This window comes from Mesoplodon densirostris, chromosome 2 (assembly GCF_025265405.1).
Source record: "Mesoplodon densirostris isolate mMesDen1 chromosome 2, mMesDen1 primary haplotype, whole genome shotgun sequence".
In the NCBI taxonomy this organism is placed as follows: Eukaryota; Metazoa; Chordata; class Mammalia; order Artiodactyla; family Ziphiidae; genus Mesoplodon; species Mesoplodon densirostris.
The window spans coordinates 40354887-40375662 of NC_082662.1; the positions used below are offsets into that span (position 1 = coordinate 40354887).

The 20776-nt window shown below is 41.5% G+C and overlaps 1 protein-coding gene across 4 annotated transcripts in view; it reads right to left on the reverse strand.

Moving 5' to 3' along the window:
- Positions 1-11678: 11678 nt before the first annotated feature.
- STIL (STIL centriolar assembly protein) overlaps positions 11679-20776 on the reverse strand; it is a 65309-nt gene continuing 56211 nt past the window's right edge. For all 4 annotated transcript variants that reach the window (XM_060089771.1, XM_060089770.1, XM_060089769.1 and 1 more), the window contains one exon: positions 11679-13100. In XM_060089771.1, coding sequence (XP_059945754.1) covers positions 12311-13100 — 790 coding nt within the window. In that variant the 3' untranslated portion in view covers positions 11679-12310. The remainder of the gene's footprint in view (positions 13101-20776) is intronic.

The window sequence follows — 20776 nt, forward strand, 5'->3', positions numbered from 1 at the left end:
GGGCCTCGGAGGGGCAGGAAACCCGGAGCTCCTGGGCTGGGGATGTCGAGGGGGAGGGGACGTGGGGACCCAGACTTGTGCGTCTGGAGTCTGGTCCTGGAGGCAGCAGCCTGGAGAGAACAGCCTAGCCCGGCTTTGGGGCTTTGGGCCTGAGGGCGTCGTCGCCACTCTCCGACCTGTCCCCTACCCCCACCAAAGGCCGGATTCTCCCCCAGATTCGAGGCTTTAAATTTTTTTCAAGTGTTTCTGCCTACCCTGTCTCTGCGTCCTAGGCAATCTCTGAGCTTTCTCCCCAGAGCTTGTCCCCTGGAGGGATGCAGTGTGTGTGCACTGCTGTGGTCAGCCAGGTTCGTTTTCAGTACACGTATATGGTGGTACTATGTGCCAGGTGCTGTCCTAAACACCTCATAAATATTAATTTCAGTTAATCCTCACAACAACCCAGTGACTAGGGACTACCATTACCTCCATTATTGTAGGTAGCCAGTTGTGGCACAGAGAAGTTGAGCAACTTTCAGAGAACACCCAGCTGGTAGGTGGTGGAGTCAGATTGCACACCTAGGGAGGCAGAATGAGTACAATAGTCAGGCAGCCCTGAGTTCCCACCCTGCTCCCCAACTTGCCTGCTGTACGTTTCCAGGAAAGTTACTTAATCTCTGCGTTTCACTTTCCTCATCTGTAGAAGGGAGATGATAATTGTCTATACATCATACTGTTCTTAGGATTATTTTTAACAGTAAAAACTCTGATTTGAGATGTCATTGTTTCCCCCTTCTACCTCCATATGACCACTGTCTCCATTCCTTGCCCTGGAAGAACTTTGCCCCCTCAGTAAGCACATCTGAGCCCAGAATTCCAAGCTTGAGATGTGGGGAGAGTCATCTCTGTGCTGCCAAACCCAGCGCTGCCATCACAATGCTCAGGGATGGAAAGGACTTCACTCTAATTCGGTTGTTCTCAAAGGGGACCATCACCATCACCTGGGAACTTGTTAGAAAAGCAAAGTCTCAGGCCTCACCCCAAGCCTGCTAAATCAGAAACTCTGGGAGTGAGGCCCAGAAATCTGTGTTCTAACAGGACAACCAGGTGATTTCTGATGAGCACAAAACTGTGAGAACCACTGCTCTGGTTTACAACCCTCGTGTCGCAAAGACCAATGTAAAAGAATTGAATGTATTTAGAAAGCACTGTGCTTCCCAATGTTTTGAAGCCATTTCCCTTTCCCTAACCCATGCTTCGTACAGGAGCATCCAGAAGACCAGAGCTGCTCCCCAGACTTATAGAGCCGATAGTACCTAAGTGGGTCTGTCCTCACAAGGCGAGAACCCCACACAGCTCTGCCATCAATGATTTTGCTCCCAGAACTGTCAGAAAAGGACAGAAGAACATGTGTGCAGCCACCAGCCCTCTGGCCAGCAAATAGCTGTTACTGGTCACCCAGATGGGGCCCTGGCCCTTGTGTAATGTAAATACTTGTGGGTGGGATCCTTGGATCGATGAGGGGGACTATATGTGCTGAGCACCTGCTGTGTGTGCCTGCATTGCTCCTGGCTTCTGCCTCTGTTGGTTACTTCATCCTCCACAATAACCCTGCTGGGCTGCTAATGTGACCCCAACTTAAGAGGTGAGGAAACATCTTACCCATGTCAGCTTGGACCCAATGTCCTTTCCATTCCTGTTGGCTATAAGGAAATATTTGCTACATTGGGAGAACTACTTAAAAATCTCGTGGTATGTCCTGGTTTAAATCCCTTGTGACCCTAAAGAAGATAAACAAATAGCCAAAATGTCATGGGAAGATGTGCAAACTTGCATTTGGGAAATGCAAATTAAAACTACAAGGAGATACCATGATACGTTCACTAAAATGGTTAAAATTTAAAAGGCTGACAATCCCAAGTACTGGTGAGGATGTGGAGCAACTGGAATTCTCATACATTGTTGAAGGGAGTGCAGAAATGACTCAACCACTTTGGTGGATCTTTAGCAGTTCCTTATAAACATGCAGTTTATAAACATACACTGACTTGGGAGAATTGAAAAACGTATATCCACAGGACCTCTTGTACATAAATCTTCATAGCAGCCTTATGCATAATAGCTAAAATCTGGAAACAATCCAAATGCCCAGCAACAGGTGAACGGATAAACTGTGGTACATTCATGCAATAGAATACCACACAGCAATAAAAAAAGAACCAAACTACGATACATGCAAGAATATGGAATCTCAAAAACATTACGCTCGGTGAAAGAGGCCAGACACAAAAGAGCATATTAGTGTCTGATTCCACCTATAGGGAACTCTGGAAAAGGCAAAGCTAATCTATAATATGACGGAGCTCAGATCGGGGTGGTGGGAGAGGGAAAATGACAGCAAAATGCACAAGGGAACTTTCTGGGTAATGAAAATATTCTATATCTTGATTGTGGTGGTGATTATATAAGTGTATGCATGTCAAAACTCAAGAAATTGTACACTCAAACTGGATGTGTTTTATTGTACATAAATCATGCCTCAATAAAGTCATTTATAAACCTTTTTTTGTGGCCCAGTTTCAATCGTATCTTGTCCAGGGAGCCTTCCCTGGTCAATCCTGCGTGGATATTTCCTCTCATCTCTTGCTCTTCTGATGAGCATCCCCGTGAACCCTCCACTACAGTCCAACTCGTGCTGCTCAGGGCCAGCACAGGAGGCATTCGTACGTATCTGGGGACACGAGAGGAACTAAATGAATGGTGTTTAGAAAAGTGACAGAGACATCTGCCAGGAAGTAGTGTCATTCCCTCTGACCCTCAGTTTCCCCATCTGTAATAGGGAATGTAATGGGGTAAGAGGACCACAGGATCCCTCTCTCCCTTTTATCTCTTATCATTTCTTTCACTCTGCCACCTCTATCTCAAGCTTGCGCTCTCTGTCTCTGTCTCTGTTTCTCTCGCTGGGTCTGCTCTTTTTCCTGCCTCTGGTCCTCACTCTCTGTCTCTGTCATAATCTACTTCTCATCTTTGCTTCCTTCCTCTTTTTTTGGTCTCTGCTCCGACTCTCACTGAGAACTCCAGTTCCCCCACAGGTACCCATACCAACAAGACATCTCGGTTCCCTTGTCATATTTCTAACAAGTCAGACCTGATAGAGAGTTATAAGCTGGTCTGTCAGTTGTTCTGGGCCAGGGTGAGGGGGTGGGTGATGGAAAGGAAGGTGGAAAGGGAAGGGGAGAGTTTATAAAGTCACCATTTAAAGACACACACGGGCCTACGGGACTCTGTCACCAGCTCTGAGTCACCAGGAAAACACTGTGGCAGGAGCCCTCTTGTCCACATGGCCTGGGTCCTGTGCATGCAGCCCGGAACACTGCCACAGGGCAGAGCCTAATGGTGTGGTTAAGCATATGTTACTGACTGTTAGGCCAACCTAGGCTAGAGTTCCTCCTTGGCTACTCAGTAGGTGGTGTCCCTATGCAAGTTACATCACTTTTCTGTGACTCGGTTTCCTCATCTCTAAAGTGGGGGTAAAAATAACATATGATTCACAGGATTGTTGGAAAGATTATGAGACATATAGAAAGAACTTAGCACAGAGCCTAGCACCATCTGATACATAGAAGCTCTTATTTTTTATGAGAAGCCTCTACTTGGCACCAGCTCTGTATTTAGACCTAGGGATCCTAAGATGGAGGAGACAGACACACAAGCAAAAAGAATTATAGTGCAGCTTAATCAGTATGCTACTAGGGCGGAGTGTGCAAAGTGTGCTGGGAACCCAGGAGAGACTGTGTGTGTGTGCGCGCATGTGTGTATGTTTATTCTGCCAGGAAGGATAAGACCTGACTTTACAGAACTGGTGTCATCTGTCTTGCTCTGTGAGGTACAGGGGCAGATGACAGGGAAGAGTAATAGCAAGTACAAAGGCCCAGTGGTGGGAAGTGAAGGGCCCAGATGGGGACAGCAAGCAGCTCAGTGTGACTGTGGCTCAAGTGATCTGCAGGGACTCCGTGGTAGACGCAGCGAGAATGGGGGGCCAGGGCTCTCCACATCGCATGCCACCCAGCTCCATTCGTTCATTTTACTCCACATTTGCTAAGCGTCTAGTTCGTGCCAGACAACATCTTAGGTGCCTGGGTGACAGAGACAAATAAGACATGCTCCCCTTTCTTAGACAGCATGCCCTGCCCTAGGGTAAGAAAGCTGGGCTCCTTCTCATTCTGTTACTAAAAGCCGTGGTGGGGGAGCAATCTCCTGTCCTGTCTGGAATTCAGTTTCCTCATCAGCACAGCGGGCACAGCCCCTGCTTGTTAGTCCATTTTAAGCAAACACTTTTGGAGTGGGAGTTCTGGACCCCGCGCTGGCTGCAGGGGATGGGAGAGGACGCAGAGCGCAGCTGGGCTGCCCGCAAGGAGCTAAGGCTCACCTTTAGGAGAACGGAGAGGAGTCGAATGAAATCATGTCCATGATCTAGGCCTTTGGCAGCACACAGTTGGGTACCTTGCTTCTCCTGGATTAATCCCATCACTGTCTTGTTTTCCCAGGACCGTGCGCTGGGGCCCTGCTGCACAGGGGAGGCAGGAGGAGGCGGGGACAAGGGTGAACACCAGGTGAATCTCCTGGAGGAAGACAGAGGGAGCCAGGGACTCTGGTTGGCCTGGGACTTCCAGCAGAGCAGGAGTTCCTGCCTCCAGCTCCTTCTCCCGTGGCCCTTAAACCTCCCTGCATCGTGGTGCCGACCACATGCGACGGGTTTCTGTGTACCCCAGTGGGGGCCTCGGAGACAGGGACCGTGTCTGGTTTGTCCATGTCCCAGCCTATCACAGAGACAGAGCAGGAGCACCACAAATGTATTTTGAAGAAATAAGAGCGACAGAGACAGAACTGGAGAAAGAAATTGAGGGAGAGAAACACCACCCAGCAGGAACCTGGGCCATGAACTTAGAGGAAACAGAACTGGTCAGCCCTCCAGCTTCTAGGAAACAGCCCCAGAGAACGTGCAAGTGCCCGTGTGTGGCCCTTGTAGGAGAGAGAAATGGTTCCGCCATTACACAGGCTGTGGGTCGCAGCCCCTTCCTGGGTGGCCCAGGGAATGCAGGCCTTGATGGGGGTGGGGCACTGGACTCTCCCTGGCTCGGTGGTACTCTCCATGCTGGGGGTGAGGGAGGGGAAGGAGACGAGAGTCACAGCGCACCCCCTGGGGGTGATTCTGGGCGTTTGGAACAAGTTACTCACCAGGATTGACTCAGCTGTGGTGCAGCCAGCATCTGTGACCTGGTATCACCTTATCAAGGTAGGAACAGGATCTTTAGGGAATGGAAACGCATGCTTCCCTCAACCCTCTGCTCTGAGGGAGGCGGAGAAAAAGGAGAAGAGAAGCCAGACAGGCCTATATTCAGACACTGGTTTCCACCGTGTGCCCCTTGGGCACAGCACTTTATCACTGAGTGTCCATTTCCTCTCAGGGATAGTCCCCATAGAATGCGCGAGTGAAGAGCGAGGGCTCTGGAGCGAGATTGCCAGGGTTTGAAACCTGGTTCTTCACATTGGCTGTGTGACCTTGGGGAAAATTACTTAACCCCCCTGTTCCTATTTCCTACTCCCTAAAATGGGGGATAATAGGAGTATCTACCTCATATTGTTGTTGTGAGGAATAAGTAAGCTAACAATGTAAAGGGTTTAGTACATAGCAGATGTAGTCAGTAACTGTGAACTATTGTTCTTAAGTCACTGAGTTGTTATGGTGATTAGATGAGAAAACAAATGTAATTGTGCTTTCCTCTGACCTGAATGATCTGCAAGGCAGTAAGCAAACTGTACTGACTCTGTAACAGGCAGTTTCTGATCTTCAGAAAGATCTCTAAGAATAATCTTGTCTTCCTTTCCCCCATCACATGCTCCTACCACAGTCCTGAACCAGGATCTTGTCTCTTGCTGCAGGTCTTTTCCTCTGCTTTTGTTCCAGTTTTCTGTGGTCGTGAATACCTCTGTGACTGCATGAGAAACTGCACATTTGCTGCTGTTACCTCGCAGGGCTGGGTGAGGTCTAACGAGACTGAGTAGGACTAAGACAAGTGTTCGATGAGTGGGATTCTGCACATATGTCCGTGCATGCATAGATGCATCTTTACAGTGGCAGGGTCTACCAGAAACCTTCTCTTTCTTGGTTTTGCTCCCAAGGGTCTAGCACAAGGTCCCAGACATAGTGGGGACATTCAACAAACCTTGTCCCTGTGGCTCTTCATTGGACAAGGCAATCATACATGGTCCCTGCCCTCAAGAAGCTCCCAGCCGTGGGTACTCAAAAGCAAGATACAAGCTGGCTGTAATCATCTGGAAGAGGACAAAAAGAGGACCAGAGAGAGGGTAATGAGAAGTCAAGAGGGGAAAAAAAATCACTCTCACAGGAAGATTCTGGGAAGGTTTCCTGCAGGGTGGGGAGGAGTCGTGGAGCGCGGGAGCATCTAAGCTGCGTTTTGAAGAGTTAATAGGGCTTTGAGCCCGTGGAGGGTGTGGAGGCAAAAGGAGCAACTGGAGTGTGTGTGTGCGTGTGTATGTGCCCGCGCGCACACAGAGCCTTTTCGTTCCTTTATGGTAGAAAGGGAAATGGGGGGCGGGGGAGGTGAGGCTAGGTTTGATGCTTGGTACCTGATTTACTGACTCAAATACCATGGCATATGACAGCATGTTCTGGGAGACTGGAGTCCTGAGTTCCAGCCTGAGCTCTGTGCTTACTGAGCTGTGTGACTTTGAGCAAGTCCCTTTCCTTGAGGCCCCGATGTCCTCATTTGTACAGTGAGGACCAAGTGATTTCTGAGGGCCCTGCAGCTCTGAATACCTGACATCGCCTTTTCCATTGTTTTTAATTAGTTCCTCTTGTCCTCCTGGTCCCAGACCTCCCGTGAAGAGGCAGGACACAGGGCTCTCCCTAAATCCGTCCTTTTCCTGGAGTTCAGCCTCTTACCAGGAGGTGGGAAAGCAGGATTTCCTGTGAGGATGTTTTCTGTGATCCAAACAGTTCCCGTTTGGGGAGCGGAGAGGAGATAGGGAACATCACCCAGGCCTCCAAACCCTAAGTCCCTTTCTGTGGGTTTGATGTTTTCTTCCACACTGGAGTTTGAGCTCCTTAAAGTCAGGGAATGTATTAATTCAGAGCTGGAGAAAGAGATGTTGGTACCTCTTAGAACAGATATTATTACTCAACAATTTGGTGGTGAAAACGGAATTCTTTTTATTTATTTATTTATTTTTTATTATTATTATTATTTTTTAGAAGATGTTGGGGGTAGGAGTTTTTATTAATTAATTAATTTATTTTTTTGCTGTGTCGCGTCTTCATTTCTGTGTGAGGGCTTTCTCTAGTTGTGGCAAGCGGGGGCCACTCTTCATCGCGGTGCGCGGGCCTCTCACTATCGCGGCCTCTTGTTGCGGAGCACAGGCTCCAGACGCGCAGGCTCAGTAGTCGTGGCTCACGGGCCTAGTTGCTCCGCGGCATGTGGGATCCTCCCAGACCAGGGCTCGAACCCGTGTCCCCTGCATTAGCAGGCAGATTCTCAACCACTGCGCCACCAGGGAAGCCCCGGAATTCTTTTTAAAGTGTTAAATAATTAGGTATTACTAAAAGTAAGGAAATCTTTTCCTCATCGATGACTGTGGAAATCCTTCAAAATGCTTCAAGGTCCCATTCCAATGCTATCTCTTGCAGAAGGCTTTCCCTCCTCTGGACTTATAAATCACTCCTCACAGCCTATTTCTGTGTTAACATTTCATACAATCACAGAATGTTAGAGATACATGGCTAACCCCTTCACCTAAAAAACTGGGAAATAAACCTAGTGATATGAGGTGACTTGCCCAACGTTATGGAATTTTGAGCAGAGGGACAAGAGGAACCCAAATGTTGCTGACTCCTAACTCAGTGTTCTTTCTAGATGTGTTTTTTTTCCCTTCCTATCCTAACTCAGTGTTCTTTCTAGATGTGTTTTTTTTCCCTTCCTATCTTTGGTTTCCTGCCCCCAACCCCCTCCTCCAATGCTATACCTATTCAGATCTCCATGCTTTCCAACAAGCTGTTCCCTCTATCGAAATATCACATCTTCCCCTTCTCTTCCATATTGCTCCTCTAAGGTTTTGGAAAAACCTGGAGCATTTACAAAATAACCGTCCTCTTAATATATCCTCACTTCATATAGTTTTATGATAAGCCCTGACCTCACTGTATTGCTTAATGTTTGCATGTGTCTCCCCCATTGGATCGAGATCCTACAGGACAAGTTGTCTTGTTCATCACGGTATGCTCAGCATCCCAGCCCAGAGCCCAGCAGAATCAACATTAGACACCTGCTGAATGACTAGGGGTATAAAAGGTGCCGGTGGGGAGAGGAAGAACGGAGGGAATGGCTGCTGCTGGGCTGGATGCTATGAAGGACTAGGTTGTTAACTATAAATGTGTGACCTTGGCCCACTTATACCTTATTTGTGTCCGTCTCATCATCTGTAGAAAGAGATTGATGATGTCTGCCATACATACTTCAGTTGGGTTTTGGTTGTGAGGATTATATGAGGAAATGTGTGGGAAAGCACTTTGAAGAGTGTGAAGCAGTCTGCAAATCTAAGACATTATCACTAAATTTATTTTGCAGGCATAAAGGTCTCTGTTAATCTTGGAGCTAGGAAAGGTTCTGCCCTCAAGAGTAACGTCTAGGGGCTTCACTGGTGGCACAGTGGTTAAGAATCCGCCTGCCAATGCAGGGGACGCGGGTTCGAGCCCTGGTCCGGGAAGATCCCACATGCCATGGAGCAACTAAGCCCATGCGCCACAACTACTGAGCTTGCGCTCTAGAGCCCACGAGCCACAACTACTGAAGCCCCGCATGCCACAACTACTGAAGCCTGTGCGCCTAGAGCCTGTACTCCACAACAGAAGCCACTGCAATGAGAAGCCTGCACACCACAACGAAGAGTAGCCCCTGCTCACCGCAACTAGAGAAAGCCTGCTCACAGCAACAAAGACCCAACGCAGCCAATAAATAAATAAATTAATTAATTAATCTTAAAAAAAAAAAGAGTAATGTCTAGAAAACAAGGGCACAGAAAACTCTTTTGCTCCTCTAATTTCCTGGAGCCGTTACAGTACTCAGTAGCGGTTACCACGATGTAAAATCATTGACGTGAACTCTTTAATATTAAGACCTGGGGTTCCCTTCTTGAGGACTGTTGACTAAAAAACCAGTAGTTTCTGGTCTTGGCTAAAGGGCAGGGGGACTTCTTGGCAGAAAATAAGGCCAGCAGCTTGGAGGACAGCACATACCTGAAATAGCACTGACTGTAGTATTCAAAATCATTCATTCAGCTCAAGATCTGTGTCTCGTAGGAAGCTCTTCCTGAATTCCTCAGGCCTCAGATAAATTGCATTTCTAGGTGGCTTAACAGGAGCTTGAGCTTGAATCTCTGGTAACAACTTATTTGTGTAAGTTACTTCCCTAAGGTCAGTCCCTCAACTATGAGGACGACAATCACCAGCTGGGCTCAGCCAGGAGGCGTAAATGAACTAAGGAATATGAAGTGCTCTGCACAGCGCCCTGTGAGCATGTAGTTAAGTCTTAAAAGAAGGAAGGTATCGTGATTACACTGTTGTGGCTCCTCATAGTCCGAATCACTTGTTTTGGCTTTTCATCATACACTGTCTCATACTGTTGTGCCACTGTTTCCAGTGTGTATCTGTTTTCCCTAGAGCCTTTACAGCTGGCAAAGGCAAGACTTATGTCTAACATGTCTACATCCACTTCTCTGGAGCTTATTTAGCACAGGCAGGGAAAGGCAGAGGACAAGTGAGCATAGAGTAATTAACCATCAAGGGGCTCAGAGGTTGAGTGAAGGGACATTTGGTGAAGGGGGTGGAGGTGCCGACTGGCCAGGACCTAGACTAATAGGTTTCTTTCCCAGGTAATAGAAGCTCCATCACCTCCTTATTCCATTTGACGTAGCGCCCACATATCTATAAACAGTATTCTGTGGGACTGGATGAAAGAAATTCAGACAAATGTCACTTGAGAGGCAATCATCTCCAAAGTCTTTTCATCCAACTTTTCCCGTATTAATGCTTTTTCCAAAGATGCTGAAAAGCTATAGTAGATACTAATTTGTCAAATAACTTCCAGAGTGAGTTCTCTTCTTAGAGAACTTCTAGAGAGGCTTCAGTGATGGTCCCTCTTCTCTGGATGTTAGTAGGAGACATGTTTTGTTGAATTAATCTGCAGTCTAAATTCAGTCTCCAAAACTGCTTAAGTGTCTTATCAGAGGCCTTGAATTAGATGTGCTAACAGCAGTGATGGAATTAAAGCCTTGGGTTCAGTTTTTATTGCTAAAAAAGAAAAAGCCTAAAAAGCCTTGGGTTCAGTTTTTATTGCTCAGATAGAGAGCTTCTTGTTTGATGTGAAAATTACAGGATTCCCAGAGATAATGGTATAGTTAATGAGGCTGTCAGTGAGTCAGCATTCTCTCAGTTTTTTAAATAATATGCAATATAAATTGTACTTACACTCACTTCTTGGGTGAAACACTGAGGGATAAAGCTAAACAGAACACACTTGAAGTGGCGATGACAATTCCATTACTTAAAAATTTACTCCAGTGAAACCTATAAGTGGATTTTAAAAATATTTATTAAAATAACCGAAGCCCCAGACATTGCCTATGGGAACAAAGGTAAACACAGAAAATCACCATCAGTGACATTTCTATATCTTGATTTTAACCTGAAAGAGCAATGTAACAGGGAAGTGTACACTAACTGGTGCCTGGCTCCAGTGGGGAACAGCAGAGAGCATCATGTTGCCATACTTTGGCCAGCTAAGTATAAATTGTTTCATCAGATTATTACCTTAGAAGGCCCCAGCTGGGTATTTAGAGACCCAAGGTCCATTTCTTTCCAGTTTACATATCAAATTTTGATATAAGGCAATGACGTCTTCTTAATTTAACTTCAGAAGAGCTTTCTCAAGTGAATGAGGACTTTTTCATTTACATTCAGAAATAACAATTTAAAACTTATTTTTTAAGAAGGTGAGGAAAGGAAGCAACTACTGATGCACTAAACAAGTTGGATGGATCTCAAGGATATTATGCTGAGTGAAAACCAATTTCAAGAAATTACATACTATGATTCCATTTATATTAGCGTTCTCAAAATGACAAAACTTCAGTGATAGACAACAGATCATTGGTTGTCAGGAGTTAGTGTTGGAGGGAGGCTGTATTTTAAGAGAGTAGAACTGGGGAGTTTCTTTGTGATGATGGGACAGTTCTGTATGCTGATTGTGGTGGTGGTTATGCAAATCTATAAGTGATAAAATTTCATAGTTATACACCAAAAAGTAAATAAATGAGTGCAGCAACTTGTGAAACCTGAAAAGTCTGTGGTTTAGTTACTAATATTGTACCCAATGTCAATTGCTTGGTTTTGATCATTTACTATGGTTATATATTATCATTGGGGGTTGCTGGATAAAGGGTACACCTGAACTCTCTGTATCATTTTTGTAATTTGGGGGGAGTCTAAAAAGTTTTTTTTTTAAAGTGGAGAAGGATATGCTACAGCAGAGGACAAAGGAAAGCAGTCAATCTAGACATTTTTATTAAGTTCCATTAAAAAATATTAAAACATCTGAAAAACTCACAAAGTTTATAAAACACACTCATACTCAATAATTTTATTATGTGATAGCTAGTGCTATATGTTGAAAATGTTACATTATCAACCCACAAGAGTGCAAAAGTTTTACTTCCACGGTACTTAACAAATATGCATCTTAAGACAACATCTATACTCCTTGTATAAAAGATCTTAAGTTACTTTTAAAAATAAAACTTTCCCCTTAAATTCAATAAGGGCTGATTTAGCTAATTTACTCAGGGTCATGATAACTTTATATTCTTTTGGTGATACTGGGTGGATGCAAAATGCTAGGAAAACAAGACTTACTTTTCAAAATGTACAGTATAAAAGAGCAATTCAGATTCATAGTTGGATAGCATCTGCTTATCTAAATTTGTTGAAATAACTGATCTCAGGATTTGTTTAAAAAAAAAAAAATCCAGTGATGCTGAACGCCACTATTTGAACAAAGGGCACTTAGCCCTCCTAATAGCCAGCCATCTCATAGACAATCAGGTCATTTGTTCAGCTCTTTGCCATCAGCTGTTACCAAGAAACAGAGTGATGCCTAGAATGACTAGGAATTCCAAAACTATCAAAAGGCTCTGGCTTCCGTAAGTATCTTCAGGAGACATCTCATCCTCGTATCAGGAGGGCGGGGGAATTAAAAGTTTAAAATAGTTTTGGCAACTGTCTGAGACGCTTCACATCTAAGAAGGTGCCTACTGAATTCATACTATTCATTTGCTTTAAAGTATTAGAAGGTTTCAAACTTTCAGGAAAAATCGGAGCGTCCCTTACATTTTCTTTCTCAGGATGTTGGGTGAACTCTGCTTTTCCAGTTCGGAGTTTCACTGCAGGACTTGATTTAAGGTTCTTTAATATGAAATCTGGGTTTTCATTCAACTGTGGTGTTGCTTTTGGCTGAACAACTTCATTTGTAATATTTCTCAATACTGGCATATCTGTGTGGATGCCCATGGAGTCATAGTTACAACAAGTAGTTATCTCACAAGCATTCCTAGAAGGCTCTTTCTGACAATCAAGTTGTTCAGCTATGCATGTAAGGTTTTGATTCACTAAATGTTCACTCTTGGTATCTGTATTGTTTGGAGGCTCCTCTTCATCTTCACTATTGTCACTGCTTTGAATCAGTCCATATCTCTTCATGTATTTTTTGGTTGCAAATGACATGTTGTTTGGTGAAATTAAACTAAGGCCCACTGTGTTTCTGTCTGTATTAATATGTAGAAGACTAAAAGATGGGTCACAGTTATTTTGGTTTGATCGAGTGAGAGAGAGTTGTGACAGCTGATTTTCATTTAAATATTTCAGAGCTATAGCATTTGCCTCCATGCTCAAATCCACACCGTTGGGGCTTAAGCCACTCATGCCAACATTACCAAATGACATGCAGTTTAATCCAGAGATCACTGCTTCAGGGCTGATGCATGCCAACACACTGAAAGACAGAACAGAGCAGGCCATCATTTATCTTATTCTGAGTACTAAACAGTGTAAATATAAATATGTTCCATTCTATGAAGGTAACAGTAAGTCTTCAGCTTTAAGCTTGATGGTGCTTTTTATCTGAGAGCTCAGACATCTAAGTCTTGATGATCCAGATACATTCAAGGGGTAACTATGATAACCTAGAAGGTAATCCATGATGCAAAGACTGAAAGTGGAACACAAATTAATTTTCCTAAATTTATATCAGTTATGGTTTTAAGACCAAATATAAGACCCGAAAATGTAAAGCTTTTTAATATTGGTAAAATAAAACAAAAATAAAATCAAACAGAAAACACATCTGATAATATAACATTACAAGATTTGGTGAGTAGCTCAGAATATTACATTGTTCATAGTTGAAGAGATTCCATTTGTAATGAATGAAAAATATCAACCAGTCTCTGGATATGGACATGTATGCGTGTGTGTGTGTGTGTATACACCTATTTTCTTTTGTTAGATATAATCCTCACTCACTTTGGTTGGTTTATCTCATTAACAGTAATCAATTGACTTGCCTTTTCCTGTATATCACATATACAGTAATAGCTGCTAACTTTTATCGATGCCTTATTATGTGCCAGGCACTCTGATAAACATTCAGTGCCTCATTTAATCCTTGCAGAAACCTTTCTCTGGGAGGCTGTCCCTATCAGGTATTTCAACCTTATTCTCCATTACAACAATTCACATTTCCCTTCCCCTACTTTTCTGTTTTCTCCTCGGCATTTATGGCTACCTATATACTTAACTCACATTTTTTATTGTCTAGCTCCCTCATGAAAATCCATGAGGGCAAGGGATTTTTTGTCTCTTTCCCCCACTACTGCAGTATCCTTGGTGCCTGGAACAGTGCCTGGCACAGGGTAGGCATTCAATAAATATTTACTGAATGAATAAAATAGGTATTATTATCTTTATTTTACAGTTGAGAAAACTAAGGAATAGAGATTTTAACTAATTTCCCTAAGTTGAACAGCTAGTAACTGGCAAGCTGAGCCCAGGTCTGCCTTACTCTCTGGGGCTCTATAACCACTGTTTCACTATACTGTATTCAGCAATTTGTATTTTGCTATCAGAGTTTTTCTATTCCCTAAAAATCAGAGTCCTCTGTGTACTATTATATTATATATAATATATATATATAATATACAATATATTATATTATTATTATATTCTAGTCAAAGAATATGCTATGACTTTCCATACCATCCAACGAAGAAATTCAGCTGTTTTATACATGCCAGCCACTGCCTGCATCCCTACCCTCACAAAGCCCAAATAACTATCAGGTATTTTTATTCTCACAAGTACCTGAAATTTTGAAGAAACTATTTTCAACCAACAATATCCCCTAAAACCAGTGATGTCATTACCAAACAATGGAAGAATGTGCTTAATAATGCTGTTCTTTATAACTACCTTGGAATTCTTCCTCAACCTTCTTGGTATTTACTGCTTTGGAGACTGTCTTAATAAGATGGAAGAGACAGTACCAATCTATCTAGATATTATTCTTTTATGATATATTCATAGTGCTAATATCTTCTGAATATAAAGTCATTTTTCTACTTTCTTTGCCTATTTCCTCAAAATTATAAGCAATTTGCATATTAAATCAAACTTGTACATATTAAAAATATATAATATCTATAGATAATATTAATGTAAATAATATGAAAAGGCAAATAAAAACTTCTAATTCAAAATGTTAAATATTAAGAAAAAGTAGATCTAATTTGAATTAGATCTTTTTTTTAAAACCATTTTTAAAAATTGAAGTATAGGGCTTCCCTGGTGGCGCAGTGGTTGAGAGTCCGCCTGCCGATGCAGGGGACATGGGTTCGTGCCCCGGTCCGGGAAGATCCCACATGCCGCGGAGCAGCTGGGCCCGTGAGCCATGGCCGCCGAGCCTGCGCGTCCGGAGCCTGTGCTCCGCAACGGGAGAGGCCACAACAGTGAGAGGCCCGCATACCGAAAAAAAAAAAAAAAAAAAAAAAATTGAAGTATAGCTAATTTACAATGTTGTGTTAGTTTCAGGTGTACAGCAAAGTGATTCAGTTATTTATATATATATTCTTTTTCAGAGTCTTTTCCATTATACGTTATCATAAGATATTGAATATAGTTCCCTGAGCTGTACAGTAGGTCCTTGTTGTTTATCTATTTTATATGCAGTAATATGTATACGTTAATCCCAAACTCCTAAACTCCTAATTTATCTCCTCCCCGCATCCCCTTTGGTAACCATAAGTTTATTTTCTATGTCTGTGAGTCTATTTCTGTTTTATAAGTAAGTTCATTTCTATCATTTTTTTTAGATTCCACATATAGGTGATATCATACGATATTTGTTTTTCTCTGTCTTACTTCACTTAATACAACAACCTCTAAGTCCATCCATGTTGCTACAAATGGCATTATTTCATTCTTTTTTTATGGCTGAGTAATAACAGATCTTTTATAGAATGGTTAGAAGATCTATATAAATCCATGAAACAATCAATATCAGTTCAAAAGGTTCTTCAGGTTTCATTGTCTAACACAGCTAGCTAGTTTCGATTTGGGGTCTGGAGGAAACACCATTACTTTGAAAACAAAACAAATCAATAATACTCAGAACAAATGCATACAGACACTAGGGTAATTAAGATGAAAAGCAAAAGTAGGCCATTCCACTAATCAAATTCTAAAAGCCTTGATCACAGATATACTATATTAGAATCTCATTAGATATGCAGTCACAAAAGGATGATGAGAGTCTATTTATGTTTAAATATGAGTCACATGCCAACAATTAAGGGAATTATTCCAACTTACTTAAAGATGAAAACCAACCCTGACTATTGTCCTGTTTGAATCCCGATTAGTTACCTCCTACTTATCCTACATAGGGTTTTCAACTAGAGAAAACATACCATTTTCAAGTAGAGAGCAAGGAAATAACTAGAGAGACTGCTAAGGATCTGTTTTGAATTCAAAAGGTCGCTCCAATTGGGAATATGCCTGTAGAGGCTGCTGCCAGTCCTCCATCTTCCCTACAATTTCTAGGTATGTATGGGACCTTCTTTCATTGTTTTCCTGTTTTTGGACCTTCTTAATCTGCAGTGTTATGGAACAGGAAAGCAGAAAGGAAATCTTCCTTCCCCTGTCTCAGCTACTCTTCTGGCTGGAAGATATGCTCCTGCAGTCCAGAACTGGAACATGAAATAAGTTTTCACATAGGTACAATGACAAAGGTAGCTGGTTTATAGAACTAGGACAACAACAGGCATTACAAGGATTATAAAGATGACTTTTCTGGAATACCAAACTATAATTTATACACTATTTCTATAGGAAAAATGTGTCTTAAATTGTAAACACCTGCCTTATGAACTTGCAGCACACCAACTATATTATACCAATATGTGTTAAAAGATAACAACACAAGGCCATAAATACTGACAATAAGTATTACAGAGGTACTTATAAAAATAAGGCATTCATTGTAAACTTCAGTGATGACCCGAGTAGTTTGGATTTCCTTCCTTTATCAATCCATGAAGACCCACCAAATGTGGTAGAGGCAATGAGGATTCACAGATAGATAAAACTCATAATCTTGCTGGAAAGTCTATCACAAGAACTTGCTATATAATTTATTAGAAACAAGGTACTCTGAGAGTACAAAACAGCAATATTCTGGTGAGGGGTCCCAGAAACATTGACAAAGGAGGTGACGTCTGAGTTCAGCTTTGAAGGATAAGGATTCTGGCAAGCAGAAAGATAAAAAAGAGCATCCCAGGTAAAACTAACAGCAAGGAACTTTGCAAATGCCAAAGATGGGTAAACTGGAATTTCGTAGAGAGTGGTAGGAGATTATACTAAAAAAACTAAGTTCAAGACAAACTGTGAAACAATGTGAATTAATTAGGTAGGCTTTAGATAGTCTTATGCTTGGAATCTCCTCTCAGCCTAAGACTACTGACAACAAAATATGACTTATATGTGTTAGAGAAATAGTTTCAGTGCAGTCTCATTTTCAATCACAATGATATATAGAACCCATTAATAATGCATAAAATATAAATTAAAGATAATTTAAGAATTTTTGGTCTAAATTAGCACAGATCTTTAAAATGGTCAATTTTAATATAGAGTAATTATAATACAGTATGAAAATATGCTAGGTACCTCTCCTATGTGCTTCCATGATATACTATATCCTTCCTTTTCATAGCAGGTATCAGAGTATTTTATAATTGACTATTTATTTGTGCATCTTCTCCACTGAACTATAAGATCTATGAGGGGAAAGATGTCTTTCCTAGGTTATCTTGTATACCATGATATTTCTCATAGCTGGCTCACAGTAGCAGCTCATTATATATTTATTGAAGTAAAATGAGTAAAAGTATTGGTGAACTACTAATACATATAGCTGGTAGGAAGGTAAAAATCTTACTCTTTCAGAAAGCAATGTAGTGACGGCCTTAAAATTTTCCTACCATTTGACTTAGTCTTTCCACTTCTGAGACTTTATTCTAAGGAAATAATCCTAAACCTAAAAAATGCAATCTTTGCAAAAGGATGTTTATCATAGCAATATTTAAAATAGTAAGACACTGAAAACAATTTGACTCAGTTCTGACAAAAGGGGAAGGGTTAAGTAAACAAATACTATGCCTTACTTACTGGTTTATTAGTTCCCCATTAAAGACGATGCTTAGAAGATGTTACAACAACTTTGAAAACATGATTATTTTCCAGTGTAAAACCAAAGACACTTTTTTGGGAGGGTATATACAGTATGGTCAAAACACAAAGCAGCAAAATATACACCACCGTTAAGACCCCACCAAAAAATTAAACAAGCAATAAGCACAGAGAAAAATAGTAAAAAAAACAAAACCAAACAAAAAAACTATGGACTTTGGAGTTAGAAGAGTAGGTTTAAAATTACAGGTGTGGGGCTTCCCTGGTGGTGCAGTGGTTGAGAGTCCGCCTGCCGATGCAGGGGACACGGGTTCGTGCCACGGTCCGGGAAGATCCCACATGCCGTGGAGCGGCTGGGCCCGTGAGCCATGGCCGCTGAGCCTGCATGTCCGGAGCCTGTGCTCTGCAACGGGAGAGGCCACAAGAGTGAGAGCCCCGAGTACCGCAAAAAAAAAAAAAAATTACAGGTGTGGGGTCTTGAGTAAATTGGTACTTAATTTCCTCATCTATAACACATGTATAATAATAGTATCTATCACATAGATTATTGCAAGGATTAACTGAAATAATGTTGTATAAAACTTCAGCACAGTTCCTCATACATTATGAGCACTCAGTAAATGGTTGCTGTTAAAATTATTTTAGAAAAATAAAAGGAAATACAAAGGCAAAATTTTTAATAATAAATGAAGTTGGTTGGTATGAATATGTTTTGTTTTGGTTTTTTTGGCCTCGCGGCTTGTGGGATCTTAGTTCCCCGACCAGGGATCGAACCCAGGTCCTCAGCAGGGAAAGCACATAGTATTAACCACTGGACCACCAGGGAATTCCCCTGAATATGGGTTTTTCCTTGTCTGCTTTTCTAAATTTTCCAAGGTTTCCAAAATAAACTTATATTACTTTGACAATGGAAACAAAACAAATATCAAACTCTATTTCCAAAGCTCTACAATATTTTACACAATTTATAACATAAAGCTTTTTAAAAAAATGTTTTCATGTGAAGATACAGCTATGTCATTGTAAAATTTTAGCCAGTTTACCCCTCTATGGAAATGATTAATTTAATATATTGTTTTGAACTGAAAACAATTATTTTCACATCAGCTTTTACTTCCTTGAGAAAATCATCTTACATGAAACTAAAATCCTATCTATGAATATATATCTATGGATTTTTCAACTTATAGGTAATTGAATTTTAAAAATGGGAACAGCCCACAATATTAAATGAAAATGTCTACTTTGTAATGGTAAGTAAAGAAAAATAAACAAAATTATATATATAGTAAAACAGCAACTATGTTTCCTAATTTTCTTTGGGTGTTATTAGTTCAGATGATATTTTCTTCACTTTGTAAAATTCCAACCCTGAGCATGTATTATTTTTATAGCATAAATTTATAATATAAACTGTCATTTAAATAAAAAGCAGAAGAATGTGACTACTCCACACATCAAAAGGCTTTACTTTCCATTTCATTATAGGTATTTAAAAACAGAATCAAGACATTAAGACATTAAAACAGGGTGGCCACTATGAAGAAATACATTACTTAAAAACTATTCCCTACAGGCAGCCATACCAAAACGTAAGGGTTCCACACAGATAGCAGGGTGATTTATGCATTTTAACAGATGTATATAGCCTGTATCCCAAGAGTATTGAAATAAAACCTTCAAAAATGCTACACTCATTCCTACCCTGCTGGTAGGCATACAAACTAGTAAAACTATTTTGGTGGGCAATGGCAACATCTATCAAAACTTCAGATGCACATATCCTTTGATCCTGCCTACTTCTAGGAATTTATCCTACAAAGACACTTGTACAAGTATATGTAGAATGATGTTCACTTAGCATTGTGTGAGATAAGAAATAAGAGATTCAGCCTAAAAATCCATTAATAGAGAACTCAGGTTCACTATATTATAGTACATAGGCACAACAGAATATTATGCAGCTGTTTAAATGCATGAGAAATAACTGCATATACCTATAAAGAAAAGTACCTAAGATATAACGTTAAGCAAAAAACCCAAATTGCAACACTTATCACACAGATACATACTTGAACATGCCTAGAGCATTTCTAGAAGAATACCAAAGAAACAGTTAAGAGAAATAACCTAGGAGGAGTCAGACTGAGGAGTCTGGGAAGTGGGGGCTTTTGCATTCTATCTGATATTCTTGCATGTTATTTGATATTTTTTTAAATCATGAAATTGTATTACTTTTGTAACTAGAAAATGAGATCAAAAATAATAGAAAGCACACTAGCCTTAAAAACATAATTTCCAGATTTTATCCTCTTTAAAAACAAGTATGTGTTGAGGTGATCTCTGATGAAGAGGAATCTAAACAGAACATGGCCAGTTGGAACTGGTGAGCAATAAGTAAGGTTCATATAACTATATTCTTCAAAACACATTTCTACAAAAAGGAATTTTTTTTTAAAGGAAATAATCTTTTTAAAAAATTTATGTATTTTTGGCTGCATTGGGTCTTCGTTGCTGCGCACAGGCTTTCTCTCTAGTTGCTGCGAGAGGGGGCTACTCTTCATTGCGGTGCGTGGGCTTCTTATTGCAGTGGCTTCTCTTGTTGCAGAGCATGGGCCCTAGGCATGCAGGCTTCGGTAGTTGTAGCACACAGGCTCAGTAGTTGTGGCTCGCGGGCTCTAGAGCGCAGGCTCAGTAGTTGTGGCGCACGGGCTTAGCTGCTCCGCGGCATGTGGGATCTTCCCGGTCCAGGGCTCGAACCCGTGTCCCCTGCATTGCCAGGCGGATTCTTAACCACTGCGCCACCAGGGGAGTCCCACAAAAAGGAATGTCTTTGCCTTTTAGATGGCACAACTGCATTAACTGTACATCCAGTAGCTGGCGCAGACCCCATCACCTCTGGGAAAACTTTTCCAGACATCAAAA